At 35.0% G+C, this 21,052-nt stretch overlaps 1 protein-coding gene across 1 annotated transcript in view; it reads left to right on the plus strand.

Annotated features, from left to right (window-relative positions):
* The first annotated feature begins 15,207 nt into the window (after positions 1 to 15,207).
* The window catches only part of LOC114525584 (neurogenic locus notch homolog protein 1-like), a 37,215-nt gene continuing 31,370 nt past the window's right edge, over positions 15,208 to 21,052 (plus strand). Inside the window, exons 1-2 of the mRNA XM_028546970.1 lie at positions 15,208 to 15,288; positions 17,196 to 17,596. Coding sequence (XP_028402771.1) covers positions 17,215 to 17,596 — 382 coding nt within the window. The 5' untranslated portion in view covers positions 15,208 to 15,288; positions 17,196 to 17,214. The remainder of the gene's footprint in view (positions 15,289 to 17,195; positions 17,597 to 21,052) is intronic.

Raw genomic sequence — 21,052 nt, forward strand, 5'->3', positions numbered from 1 at the left:
CAAACTGTCTTAATTTTGCCTATTATCATTCTGTTATAACTTCGATGTACTTTTGGATTAGGATGTGCAAGAGAATCGGAGAAATAAGCCATTTTAAGATCTAAGCGATGAGCCTTGATGAGCGTTGCTAAGCGCGTGTTTAGCGCTTGCTCGGAATGTTGTCACGCGGTTCAAAAATTTGACAAAAGTCTGTGATACCCACCCCCTAGGCTAATTTTGACCCCAAAAATAGATTCCTGGCGTAAAATTGGACCAAGAGGTCAGTTTTTCGGCTTTTTTTGCCCGAAATTTTCGGTGAATCTTTTTATTATTGTGAAATGCTTGCCGTGAGCGATGCGATAATACATACCATGATGCAGATTATGAATGTTTATGTAAAAAATCGGAAAAAATCGTCTAAAGGCACGATTTTGAAGCTAAATATATCAAAATGATCCTAGAGATGTGAACTACATCACGGTAACCAGTTTTTGTTTGCGTTTTGGGCAATATTCTAAGGATTAGGCCGCTTTGAGGTATAATATCGAATAATAGCTAAATCGCATGCATTCTAAAGTAAATATCATAGCGAATTTGAAACATATAGAACTAAAAAAACATCTATCTACTAAGGACAATGTCCTCTTTTAAATGGTTTAATTTTTATTAAAATCGGCCAAGTATTTGCACAGAAAATGCAAGTTAAAGTGAGCCAACCATTTTTAAAGGTCATCTGATCAGCTGACAAAGAAGAAAACATTAACACTGAATAACAATTGCGCGGTGCAGGTACTACAGCTTCATATACATGTGTATAACTGTCTATATTATAGCCAACTCTGAACTGCAAATCCGATTAAATGGTTCAAGTACTAACATGAGCGGAAGAGTGGAAATATATCATCCAACATTTGGCTGGGGCACAATCTGTGAAGTACAATCTAGAGAAATAGTATCGTTTTATGTTGGTGATGTCACCTGTCGTCAATTGGGTTTCGCTGGACTACGAAATATGAGGTACTTTGGCCAAGGAAGTGGTCCTGTATTGCTTTCTGAAGTCTCCTGCAGTAATAATGAGTTATACATCTGGGATTGCGGCCATGGTGGATGGAATATGCCTACTTTAACCTGCCAACATGATCGTGATATCGGTGTGGAGTGCTACTGAGATCACGATAATTTACTCGGCTTGGCCAGGGTGGCAAATTAGTCTTTCTGTGATGCAATGCAAAAATTTTGGTGTTGAGCAACTGTGAAAACAGTGGTCTATTAAAATAACGATAATAAATGAAAATTAGGCATCGCAGGACTAAATCGTCAGATTGGTTTAAGAAGTGAAATATGAAACTGTTAACTAGAGTGCCAAATTGATCAATGATTTGACACTAGATATTAAATAATGACTTGCGGTATGGTATCACATCCCACAAGTTATTTAATTTATTTTATAATATAAGTATGATATAACGAGCAATTTGATTGGCTACCGCGCGTGCATTGTGAGGCCATAATGCACGCTTCTGGCTTTTGAAGTTTTTGTTGCTAAGCAACATCTTAAATAACATGTAAGGAGAATTTCATTATTAATCAAATAAATAAATTTTGTTGTTGCCCTATAATTTCTTATATTATAAAAGAATTAAAAAAGCTCGTCGCGTGCCTTTATGGTGTAATAATGCACTCGGGGAAATGTTGGGAGAATACTCGAGAAGCTTGTAAAACACTCGGCTACGCCTCGTGTTTTACAAGCTTCTCTCGTATTCTCCCAACATTCGCCCATCGTGCATTATTACACCATAAAGGCACGCGACTCGTTTTTTAATTCTTAAATAATGTATGATAATATCATATAGCATAATCCTGCAATAGATTGCAGCTTCATTAGTGTGTAATATCTATGAACAACCTGTGCATTTTTGTCAAATTATGAAGAAAAAAAAGTGGAGCACCTTGAGATTAGTTATATATAAATCTGCATTGGACCTCGACATTTTCAGGACACATTGTATGCTGGGTAGGCACTAGACTTTAGCAATAACACTTTGAACTAACCATAAAGGGCTCTTGGACACACAACCCTCCTGCTGCTGTGCTGGTTAATTTAATAACAACACTTTTCCCCACTGGATCTACACGTAAATACCATCACTGCCAAGAGCATTTTTGATAGTTCACATTTGTGATAGTTATCACAAAATTTTGTGATAGCAAGATAGATCAGGGATTTCGCTGTTGAATATGTTTTTAGTATGTGATCTGTTACGGGCTCGTTGAAATATCTTGGTGAAAATCGCATATTTCCATGTCGAGGCCGCCTTTTGCTTAGAACAATTAAGTATGGAAGAGCCGTGAAAAGAGTGTTGAATTTCAATTGGTTTTTACAGAATCTACAGAGCCGAGGCGGAAATACGCGATTTTCCTCATGATTGTTAATCGAGGTCATATTTGGTAATTTTTTCCTCTAGCGCAGTTTACACTACACTCTATTAATTGTCTTCGGAAGACTAGAATACACGGTAGCTATATATATTATTAAATGGTAAATATACACCCCTCTAAATTAAGCTTCTAGCTACTTTCCTGAATACTTGTTTGCGAACTACAAAAATATAAGGGAGCACATTCACGCTGTGACTTTGTTTTGTGTACTGCCTATTAAGATTGTTTGTGATGTATCGCGATTTGCTTAGGTAATACCAAGACATAGACTTGTCAAAGCAAAATCTCAGCCACCACAATTTAATGTTTGAGGCTATTGCATGTCAAGGCTAACACTTCAGCAAAGACACATTGAAAACCTCATTTAGCCAATCATGCAAAGCGGTTTTACCCACAGGCGGAATTTTTCGATCAGACGAATTCTTTTGCTGGATTTACTTTTTATGTAAATAGACCCTTTCGATAATTACGTCACAACATTGTTAACTGCGTTAGAATGACGTCAGCTCATAATTTTGCCGTGGATATTATTATCATTTCTTGTGGAGCCGCGCGCTTGCTAGCCTGCGGGTTGCAACCCCAAAGAAAGGCTGATGCGCAGGCTAATCTGACAAACGAATCGCCATGTTGCATTTTCACGAGCAATACATCCTGATTCTTGATTTCTGAAGATCACACAGAGATCAAAATGCCACGGCTAAACGTGACGCAGATTTAAATGAGATGGATTTACTCTCACAAGCAATAATCTAGAAATATAAATATTTTCTTCAACAGATGCCGGTAAAAAAACTTTTATTTTTCTACAGTGACATTAAAACGAGGTTTCCAGACCACGATCGTGATTGGCTAACGTAAATCAATAAAATCTTGTCCCCTGAGCCCGCGATTTTTCCTGCTCTAGTTTTCCCCATCAGATTCGCGTGCGATTTTCATATCAAAAATGGAAAAAAACAACGTTTAAAGCAATGAGAACCAACAACGAATTGGATTAGTAAACGCCTGAAAGATTTTAACAGCGAAGCGACTGCATGCAAAGTTAGAATCGAAAAGAAAACAAAACTTCTTTTTGTGTCAATATTTAATAAAATTATGGCAGCATTTGGCATCACTGATGAGTGAAAAAGTTAAACTTTTTATATGCAGAAGGTAATTATTTTAATAAATTTGAACAACGAAATCTCTGAACAATAAATATTGAAAGAAATTTAGTTTGGAAGAGATTGAGTTATTTCCAGCGTGGTTTATCACGTGGGCAAGCCTGGAGGATTTAATCACATATATATGAGGAAATATTTTGTTTAGCCTGGATGGACCAGTAGTCAGAGTATCAGTATGTCAATTCAGTTCTGATTCCCAACACTCACTCTTAACCACAAACGACCGTCAGACAATTTTGGCACACAATTATTCATTCAACACTTGGTCTCAACGTTAATCGCGGAATAATATTCATACTTATCAGTTCTTGGAATAATAGTTTTGTCGCGTAGGGAATCTTGATTGAGGAAATATCATGCGAGGACTGACAGAAATGGCACCAGCCGGAATATCCTATTAAACCACATTTGACACATACGTCGACTTCAAACTGATCACTGGATATCATTAAACGTTCAACCAGCAGCATACTAGCAAAGAAATGAAGATTGTCTTCAGGATAAGACGATTGTGCAAACGGTCGTGTAGTTTGAACACTTTACAGCAGTTCAGCTAATTTGCATCCCTAACACTATGTAATACTGAAAAGAGAGAAAGGAGCCATGTAAGGGATCGGTCATAAAGTAAAAAGCGGGCAACACATATAGGAGTGGGCCACTATTTTTGAGATGCACGTTTGAATGGGTTAGTTATAGTTCAATTACGGAATCCAATTTAAGAATAGAAAATACATGCATGCAGCAACCCCTCGCCCTTTCAAACCAAGAACACAATTTTCTGAGCTAACCTGACCTAAACTTATATTATGAAATGACGCAAAACTCAAATAATTACATTTTACCGAGTATATTATAGCTAATGTTTCCATCATTCAAAAACAATCATAAAGCTAGTGTAAACATTGCCCGTTCAATTTTGCATTTTTGCTGCATTATACCATAGCAGCAATTATAAGTAATGGTTTAAAATCGAAGTTCCAAACGATTAAAATAGTGCAAATCTTCAGATACACAGAATAAACCTCAAATATTATTTTTAATATTCTGTATGCAGTCGACGGCTATAAAAAGTTTTATATTTTTGATATAAAAATTCAAATTACACTTTCAAAAACACTTTTTGACCTTCGAGCAAAGGGGTAATTAATAGGCTTTCATAGGTTTTCCGTTCGCGAAAAAGCTAAAAAATATACAAGGCTGAAATTTAAACAAATAAACGGCATACAAAGCTGAAAATTATACAAATACAGCTCATCCTTTATATCGTGAAACAAATACGAAATAAACAAAGTAAACACGTACCTTTTGAAAACACTTATAAGCTTGCAGATTATGGTTTATTTCTCTTACACCGCTTTGCCTTGACTGTATCCATGTTCATTTTTGCTATCTGTCATGCTTCATGTATCTTGTTTCTTCTCGTTTTATTTTGCACAAGGTTTATGAAACGCTTTTACAAAAAGGTTTACGAAATGACAGTTAAATTACTGACGTTCTCTTGAAATACAAACTTTCTTTCTTAGCTAATCGGAACGTTTGTTGATTAACAGTCGTTACTCGCGCATGCGCATAACTTACAAAACAACCCAACGTCGACCGTCCATGACATAAAATTTGCACAACTTTGGATTCAGCTATGTTCTCCCGGGTTTAATTCCTAATCTCCGAGCGGAATTAGTACCGACGCAGGGGCTCCGCGCTCGCTCGGGGATCATGTCGTCAATGGTGCAAGGCTACTACAGGCAATTCTATGCCGGCCTATTGACAATAGCAGAATTTAATTGCGAATATTTAATCAGGTGGATCATCACTGCAATATTTCCTACGTAGAAGGCATTAAGAATTAAGAGCTGGATTAAGTAAAGTAGTCTATTGACTTAATCACAACTAATTGCACGCATGATTATTTTGCACGAACACATAAATAGCTAGATCTTGTGTATATATCTATCGCACATAATGTTAAGAGATGACTTTCAAGGGATGTCCAAGAAGGGATGTCCATTTGTGCAAGTTTATTAGGTTATTAGGTTACAAAACAGTGGGAAATTTAAACAAGAATAAAAAAATCTGTCAAGCCGAAAAAACATTCATCACGTAAAATCATATCTTATTTTGTAAAACAATTCGCATGGACAGATTTTTTACGTGTTTGTAATGAATGATTTCTGTAGCACACATGGCGCATTGCCTGACCATATTTCCTATTACACGACATCATGCCAAGTGCATAAGTAAGCTAACAGCATGTTTAAGTAAAGTACAGGCCTATAACGACAAGTTCCTGACTCGTAGAGTGCATTAAATAAATAAGTCTGGTGTATATATCTGCCATACATAATATTGCTTAACGTAAAAAAGCAATAATTTTACACTTTCAAGAGATATCCGAGCCAGCTGAAAGGTTGGGGAAATTTCGCTTTTTTAATGTAAGATTTTAAGGATCTTTGGAACAAAAGGTGGGCAACAAGACACAAAATAATTTATAACATTCTACGTTTTAAAAATTGGTGAATTCTCCTTATAACAATCACTGAGCATAGCTGAGTCATGACTCATGTAATTTTTAATGAATATATTGCCAGAAGACTGAATATTATTTATTTCCTCTCAAGCAAAAAATTGCGTTCTCTGCATATAATAGAAAAAAGCAATTATGTAGTTTTTGTTTTTTAACTTATAATACTGTACTCTACAATATTGCACACTGTATACAAAGTTGACAATTTGTCGACTTGATTAGCGCCTAATTTTATTCTTGAATGCAAAAATTTACGTTCCACACATATGGTGCATCGCCCGACCATATTTCATATGTTTCAAATAGCAAATGTATTCAAACATTTAGACATGTTTGAATACATTTGCTATTTGAAACATATGAAATTATTAATGTGGAAAAATGGCGAAATATGGTTTTCTGTGTCATTTATATGGTGCAATCATTTCTAAACACGATAAATCGTTCGTGTTTGTAATTAATGATTTCTCTACCACACACCAGTAGCATTATTTCGTGCAAGGTAAGAATTGTCAATTATGTAAAACGAATTTCTTAGAACGACATCATGCCAAGTGCACAAGTAAGCTAAGAGCATGCTTAAGAGTACAGTATTGGCTTAACGACAAAAAACTGCACGCATAAAGTGAACACAGAAGCACCTGATGTGTATATCCACCTCACATAATGCTGTATTAATTTATACTTTTAAAAGAGATATATCCGAGCATAATAAGAGGTAGGGAAAATATATGTTTTTATTTTCGCCGTTTACATTTTAGAGAAATTTGAGGACACGGAAATAATCTCAAATTACAATTCTGATAATACGTATTTTGTACATAACTAATATTTTGAAGTTTTAACTTTTTCGAATTAATATTTTTCATTTGGATGATTTTGAAAATATAGGAAAAATTGACTTGTGAAATAGATTAAGATGTTAAAGATGCCTTCGGATAGAAAAACTTTTATTTAAACTAATGCCGGTAAAAATCTACAATTTTTAAGCTTTTTAGATTGTTTTTGAAAAGGTACACGGGTAGATTTTGTATTTTAAAATATGCACATATTGCAATGACATGTGGATTTATTTTTGCTAAAATTGTAGTGTTTAAGTCTATTCGCTGCACAATTTTAATTATAGTTGAATTTCATAGCTCGAGAGTTGTACTTGATATAGGATTTTACTTATACGACGTTGATCATTCAGCAGAAATGAGTATTTCACAAAAAAATTCACAAAAATTTTACATTTTGAAATATGTGTTAATTGCTTCAAGCTAGGGAATTTTGCCTGCATGCATGTCTAGTAGAAGTATTTACCCCCAATTAGCAGAATTAGCGCGAATATTTCATGTGGTGATATCATTACTACTACTTTCTCCACAGTGCTAAATACGACATCGTGCAAAGTGCTGCAGTATGCATTAGGCTTTAAGTGCAGGTTTATATAAAGTAGTATATTGGCTTAATCACAAGTAATTGCACGCATAAATTGCATGAACGTAATACAAAAGTAGCTAGATCATGTGTAGATAGCTACCGTATATAATATTCTACTTTCAAAGAAAATATAGAAGAAGAGGTAGGAGAATTTCTGCATTTTTAATCCAAGGTTATTAGGTTTTCGGGTTAAAAAACAGTTGAAAATTTTAACAAGTTTATTAAAATTCAGTAAAGCCAAAAAATTCTCCTCACTAAAAATCACATTTTATATATTTTTTAAAAATTCGAATGGACAGATCGGTCGTGTTTGCGATGAATCACTTCTGTAGCACACGTGCACATGTAGCAATATTTGGTGCATGTTAACGCCCGTGCATATTTACCGCTACGACATCATGCCAATGTCATGACGAAAAATCACATTTTATCTTCTAAAACAATTCGCATGGGCGGATTTTTTACGTGTTGTCATGAATGATTTTTGTAGCACACATAGCGCACGCCCGACGATATTTCCTACTACGCGACATCATGCCAAGTGCATAAGTAAGCTACGAGCATGTTTAAGTAAAATACAGGCCTATAACGACAAGTTCCTGACGCGTAGAGTGCAATAAATAAATAAGTCTTGTGTATATATCTTTCACACATAATATTGCTTAACGTAAAAAAGCAATAATTTTACACTTTCAAGAGATATCCGAGTCAGCTGAGAAGTAAGGGAAATTTCGGTTTTTTAATGTAAAATTTTAAGCATCTTTGGAACAAAAGGTGGGCAAAAAGAAACAAAATATTTTATAACATTCTACGTTTTAAAACTTGGCGAATTCCCGTTATAACATGGGGAGCTATGATTCATGCAATTTTTAACGAATATATCGCCAGAAGACTCAATATTATTTATTTCCTCTCTTATGTAGTTTTTGTTATTTAAAATTAACTTACAATACTGTACTCTACAAAATTGCACACTGTATACAAAGTTGACAATTCTTCGACTAAATTAGCGCCTCGTTTTATTCTTGAATGTAAAAATTTACCTTCCGAATTGCTATGCTCTTGGATGTATATACTGTTTCCTAGACATGTTTTAATACATTTGCTATTTGAAACATATGAAATTACTAATGTGGAAAAATGGCAATATAGGTTCTCTGTGTAATTTATATGGTTCGAATTCAATCATTTTTAACACAATAAATCGTTCGTGTTTGTGATTAATGTTTTCTATAACACACACCAGTAGCAATATTTCGTGCAAGGTAGCAACTGTCAATTAGCTACGTAAAACGAATTTCCTACAACGACATCATGCCAAGTGCACAAGTAAGCTAAGAGCATGCTTATAAGCAGGGGCGCCGGAATATCGATAATAGCGGGGGCAGATATTCATATATTCGTGTTCCGCATTATTAACTCCTTTTGAAATCGATTGTTTTTACGATCTGCGAACACGAATATATGAATATCTGCCCCCGTTATTATCGATATTCCGGCGCCCCTGCTTATAAGTTCAGTATTGGCTTAATGACAAGAAACTGCACGCATAAAGTGAACACAGAAGCACCTGATGTGTATATTCACCTCACATAATGCAGTATTAATTTTATACTTTTAAAAGAGATATATCCGAGCCAGATAACAGGTAGGGAAAATATATATATACTTATTTTTGCCGTTTGCATTTTGGAAAAATTTGACAACACGGAAATAATCTCAAGTTACAATTCTGATAATACGTATTTTGTACATAACTAATATTTTGAATTTTAAAACTCTTTTGAAATAAATTAATATTTTTCACTTGGCATTGGATAGATTCAAATAAATGGTAAAAATCTACAATTTTTAGGCTTTTTAGTGTGTTTTTGAACAGGTACATGGGTAGATTCTGTATTTTAAAGCATGCAAGTATTGCCCGGCATGTGGATTTATTTTCGCTAAAAATTGTAGTATTTAAAACTATTCGCAGCACAATTTTAATTATAGTTGAATTTGATAGCTCGAGAGTCGAAATTATGATTGTACTTTATATAGGATTTTACATATACGACGTCGATCATTCAGCAAAAATGAGTATTTCACAAAAAAATCGCAAAGTTTTACGTGTTAATTGCTTCAAGCTAGGGGATTTTGCATGCATGTATGTCTAGTAGAAGTATTTACCCCCAATTAGCAGAATTAGCGCGAATATATTTCATGTGGTGGCATCATTACCACCTCTTTCTTTACAATGCTAAATACGACATCGTGCAAAGTGCTGCAGTATGCATTAGGCTTTAAGAGCAGGTTTAAATGAAGTAGTATATTGGCTTAATCTTGAATAATTGCACACATAAGTTGCACGAGCTTAACACATAAATAGCTAGATCATGTGTAGATATCTACCGTACATAATAATATACTTTTAAAGGATATAGGAGAAAAGGTAGGAGAATTTCTTCATTTTTAGTCCAAGGCTATTAGTTTATTAGTATAGAAAATAATGGAAAGTTTGAAAAGGTTTAATAAAATTCAGTAAAGCCAAAAAATATGAGTGCACAATAATTTACATGCACTTTCAAGAGATATACGAGCCAGCTAAAACTAAAAGGTTAAGAAATTTTGTGTTTTTTAATATAAGATTTTTAGCTTGTTTGGAACAAAATAGTTATCAACAATAATGAAAACAATGTATAACATTTAAATTTAATCGTTTTAAAATTTGGCGAATTCCGCTTACAATCATTGGGCATAGCTGGGCCATGATTCATGCAATTTTGAATGAAATAATCGCCAAGAGTGTATATTTATCATTTCAAGCAAAAAAGTGCGTTTTATGCGTATAATAGAGGAAAGCGATTATGTAAATTTTTGAAATATATGTAAGTTAAAAAATTGCACTCTACAATATTTCAGGTTGCATGTATAATAATGTAAAGCAGTGGCGTAGCTAGCCTGACGATTTTTTCCGCTATGTAAATTTCTAGTTATTATAATTATTCATGTCTTTAGAAATCTATTGTTTTCACAGTCAGTGAACACTAAAATATTAGCATAACGGGACAAATTGACAGGCTTGCTACGCTACTGATGTAAAATGGACAACTCGTCGGCCAAGTTAGCGCCATTATAGCGTTACCAATTGCGATGCTCTTTGATGTACTGTTTACAAGACATGCCTGAATACATTTGCTGTGTGAACTATATGAAATTATAAAATAACATGTATATTTAGGCCATCCAAGCACGGAAATTTAAAAGTTTTAAAGAATTTAAATTTAAATTCAGGCCTTGTCATTGTTATATTATAAAACAATTTTCGGCTTGTGTTTCGCGCGCTTTTCTAAACTCTCGCAACATTCCCGCGTGTTTGGATCAGGCCATCGAAACACGGAAACCATTAAGTAATTTTATATCACTAATGTGCATGATAAAACGCTAAATTGGTTCTCATGCAGTGTCATTCCGATGATTCCATCATTTCTAAACACGATAAATCGTTCGTTTTTATAATGAAAGAATCATTTACCACACTCAATGCGCAGTAGCATTATTTGTTTCATGTGACAACCGTCAATAACTTACTACGTATATTCCCTAAGTAGGCTACGAGCAGGTCTATAAGTACATTGTAGGCCTAACGCGTAAAGTGAACACGAAAATTTGAAATATTGATTTATTTCAAAGGCAAACAGGAGATAAATAATTTATTATATTGAAATTCAGAAAGTGCTGTTTTGTACAGTGTAAATTCGTGAGTAAGTCAATAACTTACTACGTTTATATTCCCAACAACGACATCATGCCAAGTGCACAAGTAAGCTTAGAAGCATGTTTAAGTACAGCATAGGCCTGATGACAAGTTACCGCACGCGGCATAAAGTAAACACAGATATACACCTGCATGATCTGTGTATCCACATCACATAATATTGCTTAATGTATAAAGAAGCATTATTTTTATTCTTTGAAAAGAAATATCTGAACCAGATAAGAGGCGGGGAAATTTTTACAAATACAAATGAACCTGTTTTCCATGAATGCCGTTTTTATCGAATATGACGTTTCAATAATCTTTGAAATTCATTTGGCGATTCTACTTGTCTGATATTGCTAGGTAGCCTGTTCCACAAAACCGCACCACTATAACTAAAGCTGTTTTTAAGACAATTGGTGCGGGCCAATATGGATTACATGGGACCGTTGCCAGGGACCATTCGAAGGAACAAACACATTTTAGTTGTTGTCGATCATTTCACCAAGTGGTGTAAAGCGTTTGCAACACCCGATCAAAAAGCCAGCACAGTTGCGCCACTCCAGGTTTGGCCCCAAACAGTCTTGCACTCAGACCAAGGCAGAAATTTTGAGAGCACGCTGCTGCATGAAATATGTAAAGTATAAATTATGGGTATATGGTGGGTAGAAAGAAATGAGAAACCCGGAATGAGAACCCCCGGAATCTTTAAAACCCGGAATGAGAATCTCTGGAATCGTTAAAACCCGGAATGAGAATCTCCGAAATCTTTAAAACCCGGAATGAGAATCTCTGGAATCGTTAAAACCCGAATGAGAATCTCCGAAATCTTTAAAACCCGGAATGAGAATCTTCGGAATCTATGAAACCCGGAATGCGAAACATATAAACAAAGTGTGATATTTTACTGATAAAATAACATCCCGTTCAATATATTAAGAAAGTTGTGTCATTCGATATCAACTTTTATGCATAAAAAACAGTCAATTATCATATTGCTGTGTTGGTTTTACACCTGCATTGGAATATGGACAATTAAATGGCAGAAGTCATTCAATACGATGGAATTATGAATGAATACATGTCCACATGACATGAAAAAACGTTACAAAGTGAACTTACTATCTTTTGTGTAGTCAGGTGCATCATATCTTCTGTGATTAAAAATGTTAAAAGTAAGTTTTGTCAAAAAAAAATAATATTACTATTAACATTGAAAATAGTTTAGAAAAGCTAGCACTCAGTTCTAGCTCTAATAAACTGAAAAACACTGAAACCCTTGCCCTTCCCTGCCCTTACCATTTCAATGCTTAATGGTAGTAACAGGTCTCCTCCTGGGTGTAACCCGGGGTGCTCCCAGTGTAGCCAGATTTGGTACATTTTTTTCCACTAGAGCCAGTCGGACGCACATAGACAGCCCAATCTGATTTTAATCACACCACAATTAGACCAGAAAGTGGAAGTTTAGCTAGATTTCAGCATGCATCTTTTGAACAAATGAAATTATTACCATAACCTTTCCTTAGAAGAAAGAAATCAAAGGCCTACCTATAACAATATTAATTTAATATCTTGTTTATCCAGCACACACCATAGCCTTTGGTTAAAAAAGCAGCACTTGGTTTGTCACTAGCTAATTGTTTTCCGAACAGGTTGACAATATTTCACTTTGTTGTATATATGACATTTCAATTGTCATTTACTTAGGGTTGTTGAACTGTCACATTAATTTGCTGGGGTGTAAAGGGATTCAAATTGTTTACATGTTTCTCATTTCGGAGATTCTCATTCCGGCTTTTAAAATTTTCTCGTTCCCCGTTCCTTGATTCCCCGTTCCAGGTTTTAAAGATAGCCTATTGAAGAGAAATTCCGAAGAATTTTCAGCAATATTATGTTAACAGGTAAGCACTAATTTCTGCTGAGAGCCGTCTGACCAGTGACTATGCCTCATATAGTTACTGGTGAGGGAGCCAATAAGAATGCTCGAAAGCCATTTTTCCATACTGAAATTATACATGCATGCAAAGTCCCCTCGCCTGAGGCAACAAACATATATTTTACAGTGAAATTCTGTAATACTCGTTTCTGCTGAATGATCAAAGTCGTAAAGTAAAGGTATCAAATTCGGCTATAATCATAATTGTGCTACAATTTTTAACGAAATTTCAATTACTTTTCAAACATATTCACCTTGAAAAATGTATACTTTACCAAATTTTACAATTTTACGATTCACTTTTTCGTATATTTTTAAGACTATACAAACGAAAAATGCTATTTAAAAAATGTTACAATTCAAAATATCAATTATGCTGACGTGACCTAAATTTTTATTTGGCCAATCGCACGTTTGTAAACGTTTGCTAGTTACCAGTTTCAGTAACTCGTCTTGAACTCACGCATGCGCATAACTTTGCATTCCCGAGCGTAATTTAAAATCTCCGGACGGAATTAGTACCCTCGCACCGACTCGGGATAATATAAGATTAGGTCTGGCTATAGCTTAGGAAATTATCTGCTTCATTTGAATGACGACGAAACTAGCTGATTGAAAATTTTCAATGTCGATTTTAAAAAAAAACTTTAAAAGGAATAATTTATAACATTTGAATTTATTCCCAAAATTAAATTTTGTTCCCGAAATTAAATTTTGTTCCCAAAATCGGTACTACGAGCACAAAGTCATTATGCAAATTGCAACAATTTATCATTGTTCACCAGGAATTTTTTATTTCGAAAATGATTGCCGTATTCGAATGATGATTTTGATATATTTTGGTGGAAATCTGATCAATGGAAACGAGGATATCCCCATTTGTCACAAACAATTGACTGAACTTAAAGATGACGTCAAAGCATGGCAGACCAGATGTTTGAACGCAAAAATTGGAAAAGAGGTTAAATCTCAAACTTGTCAGACGGCGAAGGAATACCACAAGAACAGAATGCGTATACATGTGGACATGTGTTTCTATGATGGTACTTAAATTAATTATGTTTTTTAACGTACAACGACTTTTTTAGGTAAATTCGACTACAATCATGTGCAAAAATTGAGACACGGCGATTACACCTAGTATCTACCCCTCTCCCCCCAAAGCAATGTCGTTCCTATGATACCAAGTTATTTGATTGACCGAAATATCACTCTCAACATTGTCAATGGGTGAAGGGAAAAATAAAACGAAAAACTTTACAAAATAGTTGTCAAAATGAAAAAAATATGTTTAAAATAGGTAAAGTCTCATAATTTTTGCACATGATTGTAGGTTCACGTTCTAATGAAATTTTCTAAAAAAAAACCGCAATAAATAACATGCGCTCGAAATAGCGAAAAACAGTCATAGTTTTATAATGAAAACGATGTTCAGTTCTCATTTCGACAATACAACGGATTTCTGATATTATTTTTTGCACAAATTATAACATCCGCCGTAATCTATTGCAAATACTACAATTTAATTAGCTAGGAGGATTGCAATTTGAGCATTAATTTCACCCTTTGCCAGTGTAATTGCACTGTTGTATTAAGCCAATGAAATCAGTCTTAAGTTTACTGATTCAAGGTGAGGAGTTTTTTTTTTCTAGGCCGGACATAAATTCCAAAATTCCAACTTTACCCATCTCTAAAAATTTTCATTTCCTAGGACCTTACCAGAGCAATATTTGTTCTTGGGTAACCTGCGTGGAATCTTATCGGTAGATTTGACTACACTTGATGACACAGTGATAATCTCTAGTAAACAAAATGTTAACTCGCTAGATATTGATACGGTGGACAAGAAAATATACTTTGCAGAATATAGGAAAGCGATTTATCGAGCGAACTACGACGGCACAAATGAAGAAGTCGTTGTAAAAGATGCATTGGTGTTAGCATTAACAATCGATTGGATAGGACGTCGTATTTTCTGGAGTTGTAGCCACCCAGGTAGCATTACTGTGGCAACATTGGACGGCAAGGATAAAGGAAGGCTAATTCCATCCTTCACTGCTTTCGGATTAGCAATTGACCCCATCGCAGGGTAAGTATTGCATATTAAAGTAACCTGATGCAAGGGCCGTTTTTATTGCAATTCTCTCTTTTCTGCTACTTTCGCAATAATTTTGTTATTAATATTCAATGATGGTTTTTTACGACAGTCAAAGTGTCAATGAAGCCACACACCTAGAATTATTCATACAAAACCATAATGCTCCACCTTTGCTTGACTAACCCCTTCTGGTCTTAAGCTTCTGGCGGAATATTATAAATGGCTTCTTCACTTTCTCTAAGATGGCTGTTTTTCCATCGAAAGGAAAATGTTTTGAAGACGTAAAAAATCTTTAAATGTAGTTGTTAATTACTTGTGATGTACACCATGTAATTTATTAAATTTCTAAGCTTTCGGCCCGTGAGCTCAGGCCATCATCAGAGAAAAGTTTAATTACAAACAAACTATGTACGTAAGCACATCACGCAACAAAGTCACGCAATTATAAACGGTTAAATTAAGAAGAGATAAAGGTTCTACTCTAATAGAAAAACTAAGCATGCAAGAACTAGAGCAAACAAGAACATAATTATGTTATCAAGAGGTCTCCCTTCCTTTAGAATAGTTTTGTGTTTGAATATCTCAATAGATTCCCTAGTTATACGATGAAAGTAATTGTTCACAGGAGCACGAAGGGTTGATTCTTCCCACTTAAATTTGTGGTCGTTTTCTTTTTGCCTGACTTTCAAATTACGTTCGGTTTCGCCGATATATACCAAACCGCATTCATGCACAAGGTATACGGTATACGCCGGGTTTCTGGTTAGCTGGAGTTTTATCTTTGTGAGAATATTATAGTTGCTCTATTTTTAGATGAGAGCTATGAGAAACTTTAATATTGTTATTTCTGAGGATTCGCTCTATCGCGTATGAAGAAGAACCGATGAAACGGATGCAAACTGTGTTGATAGGTTCATTTTCATTATAAGTAGTAGGTTTAGGTCGGGTGAAATCCAGGTTGATTTGTTTATCGTGAAAGCCATTACAAGAAAGGACTTGCTGGAGATTGTGTAATTCAATGAGGAAATTATTGATCTACTTAAACTTTGCCTTTCCTCAACTTGCTTCCAGTGGAGAGATCAATTCTATTAACAAACAAGTGGCACAGCCATGGGCTCGCCTCTCTCTCCAATCCTAGCAAATATATTCATGGAAGACTTCGAAAGAAGCACTAGCCAACTGTCAATTCAAACCCAAATTATGGAAACGTTATGTGGATGACGTTTTCTTTATTAATTTTGGTCTCACGGTATTGAAGAACTAAATCATCTTCTGGAATATCTCAATGGTCTACACCCAAATATAACCTTTACCATGGAAATTGAAAACCAGCAACATTCTTTACCATTTCCTAGATTCACCCGAAATCCTAGTGGCTTCCTTAACTACTCCGTCTACCGAAAACCCACACATACTGTTACCGCTACCTCAACTATCGATCGTTCCATCATCCTAGAATTTTGACCTCTGTTTGCAGAACCTTAGTCCCCCGGGCCCGTGCCCACTCATCAACTATTAATTACACCATCTCCAGCAAGTCCTTTACCTGGATTTTACCCCACCTAAACCTACTACTGATAAGGAACCTATCAACACGGTTTGCATCCCTTTCATCGGTCCTTCTTCTTACACAATTGAATGTTTTTCATAGCTCTCATGCTTTCGCACGTCTCTGTGCTTGCGTACGTAGTTCGTTTGTAATTAGAAATTTAATAAATTACATGGTGTAAATCACAAGCAATTAACAACTATATTTAATAACCCCATGCAAAACTTCAAAGAACATAACCTTTAAATGACCTTCTGATATTTTGAAATTTAATATCTTACCTGAATCACGGTATTTGCAGCCACTGTCATCACGTGATCGCTGTAGTGTGTATTTTGTTTCTCTGTAGATTCCTCTTTTGGACTGAGATGTTTGGAATTGGAAAAAAAGTCTTGGCAACTAAAAATGAAAATATATTATCAAAGAATATTTCTAATCTACCTGTCTCACATGATGGCCCTGTATCTCTAGATTATCACAGCAAGAAAGTGTACGCGATTACTTACTGGGCGGAAAAAGATAGCGTGATTGAAATGGATTACTATGGTCGTGGAAAGAACCAAATTACTCAAGTGTTTGGTAGTTATATACAGGATGTTATTGGAGGCGTTATTTACTGGAAAACAGAAAAATCGATCGTTATAAATATAATGAACATCTCCAGCAAAAATAATTTAGGTCATATTCGGTTACCAAAAAGCTACAATGCAAAAAGTCTTCTGGTCGTAGACAAAAATCGACAGCCAAAAGGTACGTTTCTACAGTGCGAGCAACGATATTAGTTCAAATAGAAATTTTCATACAATGGTATTGAATTTACGCAATCCTGGCGTGAAACTATTCAAGGTTGTATAACTTCTCAAATATTCCTTCCAAAAATTTAATTAAAGTTTAAAAATTCTTATTGAGAAAATACAGTAGTCCCTCGCTAACTCGAACTCCGAAGGGGAAGGAAAAATTGTTCGAGTTACCGGGGGTTCGAGTTAACCGGAGTTGGTGTCAGAGTACGTTTATTATAAGTAATACAATAAGGTATAAAATCCAATCGAATCATTCTTCAAGGGATACCAGGCCTCCCAATATGAATGGTCAGCGAGAGTGGACGACATTTTTCAAAAAATTTAAAAAATCGAAAGAATACATAGGAACTAAAAAAGTTAGATCAATAATGAACGTAGCACCACACAAAATCTTTTAAATTTATAAGCATTTATATACAATTATATATACACCTATTAACTTGTTGTTATTTTGACAGTTTCCAGTTGTCAAAATTCTATCTTCTCACATTTTAAAGTTCGCTGACCTAGGAGATCTATGATTCGAAACCAAAGTTCGAGTTAACCGGATATATTTGACCAAGGGGAAACAAAATTTGTTCGAATTAGTGAGGAGTTCGAGCTAAGCGAGTTTGAGTTAAGCAGAGTAAATTACTATAAAAAACACTGTCAAATTCAAGAGGAATTGGATTTAGTTCGAGTTAGCGAGGAATTCGAGTTAAGCAAGTTCGAGTTAGCGGGGGACTACAGTATGCACATCGCGATATTAGTTTCATGTCGGAAAAGCGGCGTTAATCCCATCAGAAAATCGTTTATTACCTAATATTTTATTGAAATTGTCGGTTTTCATTGTTGATACACTGACACAAAATTTTAGAAATTCACAAACTGATAGAAATGGAACACCAAGTGATTCCATTCATTGAATTGAGTTATTTGCTGACATGATCCCCGTGAAGTCTGATCACATAAAAAAGTCGGTGGACCAATGAATATGTGAGTTTCTTAATGGTAAACTTAGGGATGGAAGTTGCGGATTTTTCTATTGCCATGCACATGGCATTTTTGGAGGAATACTGCTTCTCATCGGCATAAACCTGGCGGTTAATGATCGACCACAATGCGATTTTTTAAATCAGGGAGTTTGGAGGCAAATCATTAGGTTATCATTCACGAATCCAATACATTTCAAAAACGCTGTTGTAGTTTTTGTCGCATGGAACGCAGCGTTGTTGTTAACGAACGATATTAATATTTTATGAAGTATTAGTAGTTGTGACCGCTTAAGCGGGGACGCGGGCGTAGAAAAACGTTGTTCGGACGCTTCAGCGTGGTTCGGAATCTTAGATTGAATTTTAGGCTATATTTTTGAGCTTTGTCGAAATAAAGTTGTGATTTATCTTGTTATAAAACATTTGCACTGACTGTTCATTAATCGGGAACAGTTGTCATACATGAAGATGATCTTCTTTAGTTGTGACAATGGAAGGTCATCCAGCCATGGTTCAAGGACATTCTTCAAAAACTGGCAATACGTGACTGGCAATACGGTCAGTTTTACTCCATCAGGAGCACGAATCCCAAATCTTTACGCCACCACCTTCTTTTTGGAGACCTCCTTGGAGATCTCCTCTTAGAAGGATTTTGCAAAAACCTTTTTAATGTCACAACATGGCGACTTATTTTTTCAGCTATAGCTTTCGGTGTTTTACCCTTAGCTATTTCTTTGATAATAACGCTTTTCTCGCCTTCTATTAGGTCTTCACCTCGTCCCATCGTGATCACAGACTTTTAAACTACTAGCGTGGATCATGCACCTCTTGTATACATGACCTGGATTTTTTAATCACGTGATTAACATAAAATGTAAACATGTTTCCACAATTTTCCGCGAATGATCACAGATTCATGTGAATTATGCGGCTTATTTAAATGAATCAGTATTACTTAAATCTATTATAAAACTAATATTGTGGTTCGCACTGTATAGCCTGATAAATGTTACCTTCAGAAATGAGCAATTTTTAAATGGTTAAAACAATATAAATACTGTAATTCCAAAATAAATTTTTAAGTGCAGGCAAAAAAAAATTGGTCTGATATTTCATCTACAGACTTGAACAAGCCAGGTCAATAATTAATTGGTTGATTATATCACTGAACTGCATGCGTGAGACAGTCGAGATACTGGTCCAGATACGGAATATACAGACCACGGTCCTGACATTGGTTTATACGGACCTCTCGTCAACCAATCGGAATAGAGGATTTTGAAAAGCCATAAAATAATAACTAATACTTCAAACATCGAAATAATGTAGGTCGCTAGAAATATGTTGATACTGATGAGATTGCAAGTCGAGAAATGTTTTTCACATTCTTAACGTCTATGAAAATAAAAACATATTGAAATACATTGCTTAGGAAAAGTGTTTGCCGCGACAACTGGTGATGCACTGGCTGGGTAACTTTAATCATTATTTAACTATAACTAAACGTATTCCCGTTTAAAATACACCATTTAATACCCACAGAGAGTTTTATAGTAAGACCAGTTGTATTCTTGTATATAAAAAGGGTAAATTGTTTCCACATTTCAAACCCTGTCACTGATAATTAAATATTTATTAATTTTTCATTCAAAGGAAGATGCGTAAAGCTTTCATGTCTCCACGGTTACTGTTCTAGCACTAAAGGCTCTGAAATTTGTCATTGTGATAAGGGTTTCAAATACAACGGACATGCTTGCACAGGTATGTATGATAAATAATTACCTACTATTTTTCCCAGCCCGACGTACCATTATAAGTTCGCATTGCGATATAATAGTAAATTTGAACGTTTGTTTGGGGAAACACACAATTTAGTTGTGCTGTTACGAAATACCAATATAGCTATAATGTATTTAGCATTGTTCAAAAATAGAAAGGTCAGTATCGATGAGGAAATTACTTTGGGAACATGTCACATAAAATGACCTGTAAAGTAAATATTATTATGATCCTTCGGAATGACAAATTTACTTTTCCTGTCATGAGGTGACAGCCCATGGGATTTCTTCCCAAATAATAGTACCGTCTTGCAAAGTACAAGTGTAAAGATTCAAGAAGATAACTTCTCGGCGGATATACGAGGTTGTGTCAATAATTTCTTTGTTATGTTTTGCTCGACTAAGCATTTGAAGTCTTACGTCACGAAAAGCTCGCTTTGATAAAATTATTAGTAAAAAAGTTTATAAGTTTAAGAAGTGGTTCACAAAGTAATAATTTGGTAATTGTACTTTAAGTTGATGATAAATATTTTAAGTTGTGAACAAGTTTTAACAATGATCGATTAAGCAAAAGACCAACTCGACTAGTGCGTCACCGCCCTTAAGTAAACAAAATATGAGAGCTGGACCGAGCTTCTGACGCCAACCCACACTTGT

The sequence above is a fragment of the Dendronephthya gigantea genome, unplaced genomic scaffold (genome assembly GCF_004324835.1).
Source record: "Dendronephthya gigantea isolate DGI-Jeju-01 unplaced genomic scaffold, DenGig_1.0 000035F, whole genome shotgun sequence".
NCBI classification, from domain to species: Eukaryota; Metazoa; Cnidaria; class Anthozoa; order Malacalcyonacea; family Nephtheidae; genus Dendronephthya; species Dendronephthya gigantea.